Source organism: Mixophyes fleayi, chromosome 1 (genome assembly GCF_038048845.1).
Source record: "Mixophyes fleayi isolate aMixFle1 chromosome 1, aMixFle1.hap1, whole genome shotgun sequence".
Lineage (NCBI taxonomy): Eukaryota > Metazoa > Chordata > Amphibia > Anura > Limnodynastidae > Mixophyes > Mixophyes fleayi.
In genome coordinates, this window is record NC_134402.1 from 439312025 (window position 1) to 439326392 (window position 14368).

At 39.0% G+C, this 14368-nt stretch overlaps 1 protein-coding gene across 2 annotated transcripts in view; it reads right to left on the reverse strand.

The window, feature by feature from the left end:
* Positions 1-998: 998 nt before the first annotated feature.
* The window catches only part of ONECUT2 (one cut homeobox 2), a 37784-nt gene continuing 24414 nt past the window's right edge, over positions 999-14368 (reverse strand). Inside the window, exons 2-3 of one of the 2 annotated variants that reach the window (XM_075184938.1) lie at positions 11153-11182; positions 999-2831 (exon numbers count right to left, since the gene is read on the reverse strand). In XM_075184938.1, coding sequence (XP_075041039.1) covers positions 2545-2831; positions 11153-11182 — 317 coding nt within the window. In that variant the 3' untranslated portion in view covers positions 999-2544. The remainder of the gene's footprint in view (positions 2832-11152; positions 11183-14368) is intronic. The other variant, XM_075184947.1, reaches the window with a different exon arrangement.

Consider the following 14368-nt stretch of genomic DNA (forward strand, 5'->3'; position numbering starts at 1 on the left):
CTGTGGCAATTTGAGATTTTGCTTTAAAATTATAATTATTACATACAAAATACCTGGGTGTAAAATTACTGTCAATTTATAATGACCAAATTTAGAGAAAATGTTAAGAATCGTAGGGGATTTTTAAATACTTGTAAATAATCACTGATACTTATGAAAGCAAGTTATCTGCAAGTTTCATAGGTAAGCAGGACAACGAAAACCGAATATTTTTTTCTTGATACATATGGAGCCAACACAAGCAGACATTTTGCCCATGAAGTTTTATCTTGAAATATAGACTCTAGAATTAATTTAAAAGATTGTTTAGTTCAGTGTTTGAAGCGGCAAAGAAACGCCCCCAGGAGGAGTAACCACGCCCCTTAATGCATAACCACGCCCCTTCACATGTCGCCAATTCTCCAACTGAAAAGTTGGGAGGTACGTAAAAATAAATTCATAATCAAGCAGCCTATCCAATGAATGGAACTGCTGACATCACTGAAGCACAAACACTGCACTCCTGTGATGTCACCAGAAACTAGTGATTTGATAGGCTGCCTTGTCATGAATATTGGTTCAGCCTATGAAATGGCTTTGTTTAGGCAACGTGTCTATTTTTCACTTAGACACAGAGCACAATCTGTTCTCTAGCTATCCCAACATCTTAGGCCTATTGTCTGCGGTACCCTATCATGAAGTATTCCAAGTAGGAATATAAATTGTATACAGTGAAACAGACCACTCTCATTTTTCTTTGTTCAAGGAGACAAAAGTATTGTTAACACAGATGAATGACGGTACCCTAAGCGATTTAACCATGCAAGAACAGAATTATGTACTGAAAACAAAACAAAACTAAACAAAAAAGTCGTGAGAACTCCTTATCTTTGGTATTGCAGCTATTGAGGTTCAGGTCGGTCAATTCCTTGTTCTTTGAATAAACTGCATAGGCACAAATTAAAGACAATCTTCAACTTTAAGAGAACTAAGTAAGTTGTCAAATGAAGCAGCGAGCACATACTGCTGATTTTTATTTTTTTCCGGTCGCAATTTCGTTTTCAACCCTTGTTACTCCTAATCCCATAGACCTGCTTCCTAAGACGTGTACGATGTCTGTCCTGACACAGTGTGTTGATAGTTTTCCTGACGTGCTTCCTTCCTATCAATGGAACAGTTTGTTGCAGAAGAAGTAGGTGCAGAAAAAAATCGTTTCTTTGGTTTCGATTTAGTAGTACATTAAAAAAAAGAGTCTCAAGTGTATTTAAAGGATTATTACAGCCTTTGACTTTTGCTTTTGAACACGACTGTTCGAGGAAGGGGCCATCCACTGGTAAAGCGGCAACAGAAATGAACGATATTTGGTTTCGCGGTGAAGAATGCTGATTCTCTCAGGCATAGTGGGATGTTCACAGATACACTGTATATATATTATTTTTTTTTATTTCCAGAAAATAAACTTACGAAGTAACATTTAAAGGAAGGTTGTAAACTATTTGGTTTTCTGACGTGATCACAGTATGTATAGGCGGTAAAACTAGTAGTTTTACTTTTCTTTGGTTAGTAGTGTTTTGGTTCTTTGGTGTGCTGTATGTTTTGCAGATCGGGTATAGATACGTTATAGGCTTTGCTGAAGTCAAGTCTTGTACACAGACCCGGCACAGTTCGGTGAGCAGTGTCAGAGAAATTAAAATACTATACATACATTATACCTATACCTATATGTCTATCTTTCGTAGATGAATAGATAAATATATAGTGTGTTGGATTTGGCAGAAGTAAAAAATATTATGGTTCCCTAATGTGCGGTTAAAATGGTCTCCTGAGTACCGATTTTACGTTAAAAAGCCATGAAACATGTACGTCATTATTTAAGGAGATAAGGTTAGTTAATAAATAAACTATAGCAGATTGCTATCTCTTGAATATATATATAAAACTGATATCCTTTTGTGCTTAATACTGTACTTTTTTTTTTTAAAAGGGTACTTTGTGTGGTTTGTGAGCATCCATTGAAAAGGTAAAGACTGTAAAATAGATCTATATAAAAAGAAAAAAGAAAAGAAGAAAATAAAATATCTTTGGATTTTTGCAGCTTTGACATTGTGCTCAAGTATGGCCTTGTGTGTAGTTGTAGTATGGATCGAGGATGCAATCTGTCTTGTGCTATGGACGGAGTTTGAACGGAACACTACGATGCATTTTGCTGGTTTAGATGTTAAACCGGATGCCGTGGTCTGACCAGGCGTTGTTACAGCGAGGACCGTTGCAATGACTTGACGTAGGCTTCTCAAGAACTTCCAAGATGTCGACTGCTTGGTGTGTGAAAGTAATTTGCTGACCAGCTGAATCGTCCTCTCTGACCGAATGGCAGACGAGGGGTTGCTAATTGCAGCAAAGCAATCCCACTTGAAATTTATTCCACTTGAGCCCTGTAGAACATTATGCAGATAGAACTACCAGTGAATGGCCCCGCCAACAACAACAAAAAAATATATTTATATATATCCTTTCTTCTTATTTTTGGTTACAGTAGAGTTGTGCCCCAGTTAGAAGCCTTCCCCCTCATGCTTTGGTACAAGTGCTGGAGTTTGATGAACTTCCCCCTGTACTTAAATCGTCCTGCCATTTCTCTAGGCTCCGCCTCCTGGCGTTCATGAAGAAATTACTGACTGTGGTGAGTTCCAAGCCCAGCTGCTGGGAAATGGTGATTTGCATCTCTTTGGACGGGCGCTTGTTTTCTTTGAAGATGGCAAAAAGTGTTCTGCGTTGGAGATCTGTGAAAACAAGACGGGATTTCTTCTGGCTGTTGTTTCGGTCTTTGTTCGGTTCTTGTTCTTTGCGTTTGCATGCTTTGATAAAGACAGAAGGAAAGAAAAAAAATCAAGACGTTAGTATTGCGGAAATCTTCCATTTAATCGATGGGTAAAATACAACATATGGATGCACCACATTCAGCAATGAGTTTTGATGTCACTTTACCCAAGGTTACTTCTAATATCTTGATATTTCAAAGAAATTGGTGCAATATTCCTCATTATACCTTAATAGTAGTTGTTTTTTTTACTATTTTAATTTACAAAATTATGTTTTAGAATACTTTCTTTTTGTTTTTAGCTTTTTAATGAAATAAAAAAGAAAGATGACACAAGGCTATGTTTTTTGAGAGAATGTATTATACATATGATCTTGTATTACCAATGTTATCTTACTAGTCTCTTGCTTAATTATCATTTGCAAATAAGTTTTCAGATTTTATGTCTTGGCCAAAACCTAATAAAGAGATTAAGTGTAGTAAAAATAATATGTCTGAAGAGGGTTATCTTAAACAAAAGATTAGCACGTACATCAATTCACACCTTCACGCCATGTCATTGTATGTTCGAAACTTTACTGATGTAATGCTTCTCCACACCCCTTAGTGGCGCTGTAGTCTATATCCCTAGAGCTTTTAGATGGTGAGCAAAACGTAAATCTCCATATAGCGCCAGCTGCTGGGTAAGAGGGGTAGTGCATGCAGTTATAAAGTTTAAATAAGACATAAATACTTTGTAATTATGTATTTTATAGAAATGGAAATAACCTACTTGTTATTCATTCTCTTAAATTGCAATGATCCCCAAGAAATATCGTTCAATATATATGGTTGTGCCCAAACCATGAGAGCACTGGTTTGGGCCCCTTCCAATCTCCAATTGGCAAAGAAACGCAACATAAAAATGGGTTAAAGTAATCTGGGCCCCTCAATGCCCAATGGGCCCTAGGTGAGAGCCTAGCTTGCCTGATGGATGATTCAGCTATAGAGCTCTTTCAAACTCTTCACCTAGTTATGCAACTACCAGAAACAGCTCTGTTAACAAACTACATATGATTTCAAGGTGTATCGTAGGTATGTAAATATCAAGTTTAGCAGGGTCGGGCTGGCCCGGGTGGCAGGGGGGCATCGGTCCCCCGGGCCGCTCAGTTTCAGCGCTGCTAACCCCTCGGTTGCAAAATCTCCTGATTTTAACCGGCGGCCGCATCTCATGACACGGGATACAGCCGCGTTAGCGCACAGGTGGCTGCATCACATAACACGCGATGCGCCTGAAGGTTAGGTAACGTCATAGTTGCCAACTACCCCTTACATCTAAGGTTTCGAAGTTTTATCCCTGGAAATGCTATCCTTGGAAAACCCTACTTTTTTTTATCTTGACCAACTACACTGCTAAATATATCAGGTACTGTTCTGTATGCAATATTACTAATAAAATACTTTAAATACAACATTACACACATACACACTATACATTAGACTGCAATATCTCCCTCTGCTTGGCATATCGGCATATTAGGTAACACTTATGACACACTTCCCTTAATTTACCTAGAGTTCCACAGGCACTATATGTTAATTAAGCTAAGTGGCAAAAAATTTAATGGGGAATCCACTGAATAGCAGTGGCTTAAATATTACTATAATTGGACTTGAGGATGTATTGTATGTTACCATAATAATTATTCTTTATACAGGGCATGAGCTTTGTATTATTTGCAGGCATGGGGGCTATACTGCGTTATATTATGTACTGAACGTGGCGCTATACTGCGTTATATTATGTACTGAACGTGGCGCTAAATTGCGTTATATTATGTACTGAATGTAGCGCTAAATTGCGTTATATTATGTACTGAACGTAGCGCTATACTGCATTATATTATGTATTGAACGTGGTGCTATACTGCATTATATTATGTATTGAACGTGGTGCTATACTGCGTTATATTATGTATTGAACGTAGCGCTAAATTGCGTTATATTATGTACTGAACGTGGTGCTATACTGCGTTATATTATGTACTGAACGTGGCGCTATACTGCGTTATATTATGTACTGAACGTGGTGCTAAATTGCGTTATATTATGTACTGAACGTGGCGCTATACTGCGTTATATTATGTATTGAACGTAGCGCTAAATTGCGCTATATTATGTACTGAACGTGGTGCTATACTGCGTTATATTATGTACTGAACGTGGTGCTACACTGCATTATATTATGTACTGAACGTGGTGCTACACTGTGTTATATTATGTACTGAACGTGGTGCTATACTGCGTTATATTATGTACTGAACGTGGTGCTATACTGCGTTATATTATGTACTGAACGTGGTGCTACACTGCATTATATTATGTACTGAACGTGGTGCTATACTGCGTTATATTATGTACTGAACGTGGTGCTATACTGCGTTATATTATGTACTGAACGTGGTGCTACACTGCGTTATATTATGTACTGAACGTGGTGCTATACTGCATTATATTATGTACTGAACGTGGTGCTATACTGCTTTATATTATGTACTGAACGTGGCGCTATACTGCGTTATATTATGTACTAAACGTGGTGCTACACTGCGTTATATTATGTACTAAACGTGGTGCTACACTGCGTTATATTATGTACTGAACGTGGTGCTATACTGCATTATATTATGTACTGAACGTGGTGCTACACTGTGTTATATTATGTACTGAACGTGGTGCTATACTGCTTTATATTATGTACTGAACGTGGCGCTATACTGCGTTATATTATGTACTGAACGTGGTGATATACTGCATTATATTATGTACTGAACGTGGCGCTATACTGCGTTATATTATGTACTGAACGTGGTGATATACTGCGTTATATTATGTACTGAACGTGGCGCTATACTGCGTTATATTATGTACTGAACGTGGCGCTATACTGCATTATATTATGTACTGAACGTGGCGCTATACTGCTTTATATTATGTACTGAACGTGGTGCTACACTGTGTTATATTATGTACTGAACGTGGCGCTATACTGCTTTATATTATGTACTGAACGTGGTGCTACACTGTGTTATATTATGTACTGAACGTGGCGCTATACTGTTTTATATTATGTATTGAACGTGGCGCTATACCGCGTTATATTATGTACTGAACGTGGCGCTATACTGCGTTATATTATGTACTGAACGTGGCACTATACTGCGTTATATTATGTACTGAACGTGGCGCTATACTGCGTTATATTATGTACTGAACGTGGCGCTATACTGCGTTATATTATGTACTGAACGTGGTGCTACACTGTGTTATATTATGTACTGAACGTGGCGCTATACTGCTTTATATTATGTACTGAACGTGGTGCTATACTGCGTTATATTATGTACTGAACGTGGCGCTATACTGCGTTATATTATGTACTGAACGTGGCGCTATACTGTTATAATGAAATGAGTATTTTACTATACACCGGCATGGGTCTGATCTATTGTATAGTGTTATGGGGCTATACCATATAATGGGCATGTGGACGTGTTTATATTGAGCATGGGGCTGTATTGTATACAGCACATAGTGTTGAATTACTGTATTGACTGATAACAGGGCTATTTCTATGTTTGACATCTACCTTTATTATATACTGGGCAAGAGGCTGTAATACATACTAGTGATGTGGACGTATTATACACAAGACATGAAGTTTTAGTAAATGCTGGACATTTAGGTCTGCATGATATGCTGATTATTTGCTGGTATGATAATGTCATGGGTGTGGTCACAAGGGGTTATATACAATAAAAGTAGACATAACATTACAAATTGCACAAAAAATGTCACTTTCAACCATTGGGATTCCCAAAATCTATTGTTGCCCCTGTAAAATATTTTGCAGAAGGCTTCTAAAGTCCTACAAATGGTCCTGCATTATCAATTTAGTAATTTTAAGCCCATTAAAATACCAATATATTCTATTTTCAAGAAAATGTAAATGCACATAGGAAATCCTGTTTCCAGTCCCGTTGACCTTGGTACACATTTATTTTTCACTGGAATTGCTATAATTCAGCTATAACACAGAGACGGTAGAGCTTTCAGGCTCGTCTCTGTACTTGCTTACAAATGCTCTTTAAGGCTCTTAGCGGATCTCTCGTCCTAGAAATATATGATATATAAAGCATAAATATATATAGACCAAGGAGATCTAATAACTAATGGACTCGTTTCTGACCATAAAAGGTTCACATTGGAATGAAAGGAGAATCGGTAACTGTCATTGCTGCCATAGTCCTGGCTGTATACTTTCACTGCTAGTCCGCAATCCAGGACTACAGCTGTGAGCCACTGTTATGTGGCATAAAGTATTGAGGGGCAACATGAGAAAGGTGGAAGGTCGCACAGGGGGAGGGAGGAGAGCCCATCGCACTGCCTCCTCTTCTGGGCATGCAGCGTGACCTCCCTGCACTGTGCAGAGGAGGTCATGTGATGCAGAAGTCAGCTGCCCCCATTCTTTAGATCGGGAGCAGAAGGCTGGAGGAGGCACAGGTCAAAGCTCAGTCAACCGCTTGTTGCCCACCGCTGGCTTAAAAATGATAAAGTCTACCTGTTGCCAGTGGACAAAGCTTTTTTTCCCCCCAATAAATCAATAGGCTGCATTACCATAAACATTGCCATACTCGCCAACTCTCCCTGAATGTCAGGGAGACTCCCTGAAATAGGGGTGATCTCCCTCACTCCCTGAAGAGTCTGGCATTCTCCCTGATGCTGAGCCAGTACTAGACGTGGTTGGCTTCGCCATCTGTGGCAGGATGACACAGTTCAGAAATTGTGTCCTATGTCCATGTATTGATGCCTGTGGAGGTGGCCATTTTCATGGAGACCAAGATTTAATCAAAGACTGACAGGTAAGACAACATGACTTCGGTAATGGAGACAGAAATGTAAAAGACTCTAGAGATTCATTAGCTTCTTTTTCTTCTAACGCATAGTTGCCTACTCTCCCGGACTGTCCAGGAGACTCCCGCATTTCTGGGAGAGCTTCCGGGCTCCCGGGAGAGCAGGGCAACCTCCCGTTTCTCGCCCCCCGCAATAGATAAGTGGTGGGGGCGGGGCTTAATGACGCAAATATTGTGTCAATCATTCAGGGGGTGGGATCAAAATGATACAATTCATTAAGCACCGGCCCCGCATGCCCACCTCCCACGGGATCTTCCTGAAGCCAACAAGGAAAAGTTGGCAAGTATGAATTGGTTTACCCAAAAAATACCCCCCCTCCCTTTTGTAGCAGAATGAGGGGTCAATTTACCACTGGTGGCTTGGGGGCTTCAATATCTATCATTCTGTACCACTGCATATGGTAGCAATACAAAATGTAGTACCGCCACTATTTATCAAGCCAGGGCTCATTGGAGAAAACTCCTAAATGATAGCAGAAAACGTTTTTTCTGGCAGCCTAACATTGACGGCGAAAGAAGTAAGTGCACACGTGGCTATAGCACAGTGATGGGACCTGACAAGTGATTCAACCAAGCCTCTCCGGAGGTGCTGGTCGCCAATAAAAAGGTAAGCGCTGAGGTGGCGCTAGTTTTTAGATGCTGGTGATGGAAAGCATAGCAGAAAATCTCCGATCAATCCCGTTTTAACCCCTTGATGAATTGAGAGAAGAGATACAACAGCCATTCTCCAGAGAAAACAAACATTTTCTCCAGGTTTTCAGCCTATTGCAGCCTCATAAATAGACCGCTAAGACGTTTAGTACAAAAAAATCCTCTAACTTTTTGAGTAAAGGAAATGACGGTTTATCATGGTGCTATTGAAATATTTTCTCTGCAAGTTAGGAGACTTTTGGAACGCAGGTCTTGGGAGAACACCGAGCAATGATCACACCTGTCATATCATTGATCTCATCAGCATTGGAAATTTAAAGGAAAGAAGAATATCGATAAGAATGATGTTCTCTTATTTGCTGCAGGGGACAAAATTAATTATTTTTGTACTATATTTGGTAAAGAAGAAAATATGTATTTTTCTAGGAGAAGGAGCTATTGCAGGTTTCAAATGGTCCCTGTGAACCAACTTAGGGCATACTTACCAACTTTATTCTTCTTTATTCCGGGAGTCTGCGGAAGAGGTGGACGTGACGGGGAGGGGGGGGGGGCTCCAAAATGCTCATCATTTGGACCCGCCCCCATGACGTAATGACGCAAACGCGTCATTTGACAGCGGGGACGGGGACAAACGCCGTGATTCGCATAATTCTGCCCAAGTGGGCACTTCCTAGTGAAGTGGGCAGATCCGGGAGATTGCCACACTCTCCCGGGAGTCCGTGAGACTCTCGCAAAATGCGGGAGTCTCCCGGACATTCCGGGAGAGTTGGCAAATATGACTTAGGGCGTAGGCATATTTAAGAAGTCTCTTCTCCATTTTTTATCAGATTTTATTTTAATTTTGCGTTATAACAACCCCCCTCCCCCAGAAATCAGACGTTGTGTACATACGAAAACACACATAAACACATCATTGGACGAGTCATTAAGGACCGTGTCTGCTGATTTTGTGCGTATCGTCTGCAAAATCATCTATCTACTTAGAAAATAGATAATAAATATATAAATGCCTAAACAGACTTTTTTAAATAAATCGAATAATGACAGATCAGAAGCTATAAACACGACATATCTACAAGTGTGTGCAAAATGTTTTGCCTTGAGATGAACGTAAAGTGCATCTGATGTGGTTACACATATTTCCTCTAAGATCTCCCTGTGACAGCTGTCATCTTACTGGTCAGTAAGGGGAATACAACCTGTTGGACTAACCGGATCAACTTGTAAACGAGAGACACGTACGCAAAAAAAAAAAGCGTTTACCAATGGTGCATCGATTGCATTCAATTTGCATTGATTCTAATTTTGTCCAAGTGTCCCTCATTAATTGCTAGATCAGGTAACAGCCCAACAGTAAAGTCCACTAGTGCCGACAGAGCATCTCATTTGCATTCTAAGTCATAAGCCAAGAGGACAGAGGTCTGTATGACCCTTACGTTTTAGCTAGACAACCCCTCCTTAAGCAAACATGCCCCCCAACGCTGCTGGGAAGATGAATGCACTCTGAGCCGTAATTAGCTCTTCAATAGCTTCCACTGAGCTCCATTGAACTGAGTCTTCAGCGTCAATAGCTGTGGCGCAAGTATTCCCGCAAGAAGACCCCCCCCTTTCCATGGAGGAAGGGGGGGTGGCATGTTTGATTAGGAGGGAATTCCAAAGGGGTGTCGAAGTCAGCAAATTGGATAAAGTCATTTCACTTAATATTGAGCAAACTTGGTTGTCTTTGTCTGAAATTTTGCGTAGAGCACGCTACGGCGTGGAAGGGCGTATCCAGCCGCAACACGCGGAAATAACAGGTTTTACACTTTTATACACATTCACACGAACATACACATTTGTAATTAGTAAACATTAATTGTAGTTGCAACACATAGTTATTTACGTCGAAATATAGCAGTATTTATGTTTAGCATTATAAGTTATATGTATATTAGTGAAATCAAAGGTTCAGGTTGCAGGAACTATGTCATGTTTAGTATCATTTTAATCCCCTATTCATCTGCAGTTGTCCGGTTCATTCGCCGAAGAGATCGCACATTGCATACTCTAGTTAGCGATGTTAGGGAATAAATGTTTAAAGTGATACCGACTGTATAATGCAAATAGACTAGTTGAAAGTGGATTCTTGGCGGAAAAGTCGGAGCACATGCCCTGGAGAGTCGACCCCCACCTTTGGATATTATGGTTTGAACTGGCCTTTGACCTGCAGTACCCTGGACCTGCAGTACCCTGGACCTTCCTGAAGCCTGGACCAATAGAAGCAAGAATAATCTGCATTGTTTTACTGTATTCACTGACTGCATATAAGCAGGGGCTCTGGACCTAGTGACCAGTCTTCTTGACCACAGCCTTCAGACCTGAATGACTGCACACTGGATCCAGAGCGCCTGCGATAAGTAACGGCTGTACTTGTTTTATTACGCATTGTTATTCTGCTACTTTTAAATTACTTTGTGCTTTGGAACCACACTTCGGGATTCGAGAATCGCTATTGGATAGCGACAAAACGTGCATAACAGGGGACACACCTAAGACCGCAAAAAAATTGAAAGACTACAAAACATAGATGATGCCATTAAAACAATAAGACAATATAACAATATTTTTGCTAAACCTTATTTATACTAAGATCTGTCATAGACTACGTAAAACTGGGTCTATGCGCAAACACTAATACGCACAATGTGCCCCGTCATATCTTCCCCCCCAAACATGTCCCCAAATGAAATAGCCTGATATAAGAACAAACACTTACAGGATTTCAAGATACTGGAGAACTCAGGAGCTGCGCAGTAACATCAAGTGTAAATATGAAATAAAGAAAAAAAAAAGTATAATTAAAACGTGTATTAATGTGTTTTAGTAAATATATTACATTCTACGTTTAGGACAGATTATTTATTTATTCTACTCCCCCTCCAATAGAATATTAAACATCAATTAAAGTATTGTCAGTCAAAAGATAAAACAACATTCTTTTGTGGAGTCCATATCAACACATAATCAGGAGCAAATAACACCACACAAGAAAATATGTAAATGATACACCAATGATAAAGCGCTACGGAATATGTTGGCGCTCTATAAATAAATGATGATGATGACGATACAGCCTTTATTGAGACTCACCGAAAATATTTATAATATGTGAATACAATTATATCTATACATAAAAAGGAAAAGTGGAGGTGTTTGCCATAGCAACCAATCAGATTCTAGCTGTCATTTATCTAGTACAGTCTTCAACATGATAGCTGGGATTCAATTGGTTGCTATGGGCAACACCTCAACTTTTCCCATCTAGAAAGTTCTCCATTTGTTTTATCGAACATTTACAGGAAAACAAAATGAAAACGATATTTTTCTCTTTGATAGTGACATTTTACAAAAACACAGGGGCAAAGTCACGGCTGCCGACATTTTCATGTAGAGCACTACAACCTCCATCATGTCAGGGTTACTGAATTGGATTATAATATATTTTAGGGATATTTTAAATACTCAAATACTCAATAAATATTAAACTAGTATAAGAATAGAGGGTGAGAATTGCATCCGACAAGCAAAAAAAAAAAGAGGGATTGTATTGTGCAGTTTAGTCAATATTTATAAATAGGGATATTTTGCTGGGACAAATCTTTAATACCCGGGAGTGTCTCCAGAATTTAGAGATGTTTGCAACTAGGCAAAGGCAATCCTTCATTGATCCCAACATTGGTGGTCTCTCTTTAGTGCAATGTTTCATATTATTTTATATGCATTCAAGGAGAGTGCTCACTTGGCGAGCAATTGATATATAGCTTTGAGGGAACAGTGAAAGTACTGAGGGTGGGGATGTTACACCATGTACGCTGTCAAATATGTGTATCGTCAGTGACTACTCTGTTTCCAGGAAGAGCAAGTTAGAAGATGGCAATTACTATTAATAAATCACTATGCTTGCTGTGTGCTCTATTGTGGTGCAAATGCTCTCAGGCCTACAAGCGCCTCTTTATTACATCTGTTTAGAATATTGTGAAAGCTTAATCCTTTCATGGCTAAATGCAAAGTGACTGCCTCAGCATTCTACCACATGGTGCGTACACAAAGTGCATTCCGCTGCTGTGCGAACGATTTCTGGGTCCACGGTCACTTAAGTAAAAGGATTTCTGGTCATTGATTGTGTCACTTTAAGGTGCTTGCATCATAAAGAGTCCATCAAATTCATTAAGTAATTAAAATTGATTTTGATCATAATTACATTATTAATAATAATAATAATATTAATAGTTAGTTAAGCGGGTATTTTAAGAAGTGTGATCAGGAATCAAAATGTTGGTATTCCAATGTCTGGAGGGTCTACATCTACATTTGCACAGACATCCTTTGTTATTTCATCTCAAACTAAAGGAAGACATTGTATTATCTGAAACTGAAATGTTACTTGTCCTTGGATTAAATGTAGAAGATCTTGAATCTGCTATTTGTCGTCCTCCTTAGTGCAGTCATGGGAGAAAATGGAACAAGCTGCGAGTTTCCGGTGGGTTTGAAAAGTGGAGATGTTGCCTATAGCAACCAATCAGATTCATTAAGGATCTTAACTTAAGAAACTTCTTATTTCAGTCTCCTAGACAAAACCATGGTACAATGCAAGGGGTGAAAATTAGTATTCTGTTTTGCACATAAGTTAAATACTGACTGTTTTTTCATGTAGCACACAAATATCAACTTTAAATTTCAGTGTACAAATAAGCTATCAAGTATTTGTGTGCTACATGAAAAAACAGTCAGTATTTAACTTATGTGCAAAACAGAATACTAATTTGCACCCCTTGCATTGTAACATGGTTTTGTCTAGGAGAATGAAATAAGAGGTTTCTTAAGTTAAGATCCTTCAAGGATCAGGCCCCTAGTTATCATTTATTTAATACATTCTACAAAATGATAGCTAGAATCTGATTGGTTGCTATAGGCAACATCTCCACTTTTCAAACCCGCCAGAAACTCGCAGTCTAGATGATCTAAATGTGACCCAACTGGATTATAATTGATCCATTAGGAGAGATATCCTGACTGCCATTGACTGCAGCTGAAAATAGGAACAGGATCAAAGAATGACCAGGATTGGCTAATGGGGTGTTAATGTGTGGCTAACTTAGATATAAATCCAATCTTTTGGCATAATGCCCTACAACCATGTCTCCTCAACTCTGTCCCATATGTAGCTAACTTCTGTCACTGGATGCAGACAAAACTTCTGTGGGAAAAGAGACATTCATAATCTCACTGCCAAGTAAATATCAAGCCATTGTCAAAGGCAAAAACTACAGAACACACATACAATTGATCACGTACAACTACACAACTACAGCCTGGATACATGGCCGCCCCGGAGTCTTCCCATAACAGCGGTAATCTTTGTAGCATTTAAGCGATAGTGAAAGTTACTAAACTATTGAATATTCTACTAGCTTATGAAACAGGATCACCAAATGAAAACAAAGAAAAGTATACAAAAATAAATACACACACACACATATATATAACAGGACCTATTTCTTGACACGTAAATAATTCACAATTACAATTTGCTGCTTTTAACAGATTGAAAAATACTGTGAATGTGGCATATTCAAATGTTTGGGCACCCTTCCAATATATCCAGTAATACTTGTTTTGAATGCCTCAGTAAAACCTTAAATTAAGGCAGGCGAAGACAATTCCAGATTTTAATAAATGCTCTAACCCTTATAATCTGTCGGGAAATTGTGCTTAAGCTCAGCATCCATGGGCTCCTCTTAGCAACTCACTGAGGACTTGAAAATTAATATAACCTGAACTGGGAGAGGCTATGCAACGTCATCTAATTTCTGTCTGATTGTCATTTCCACTGTCTGATACATCATTAAGAAATGAAAGTTAAGGGAAACTGTAATCAATGTAATACAGTATCTAGAAGACCACAAACTTCTCTGATATATCACTGCAATGT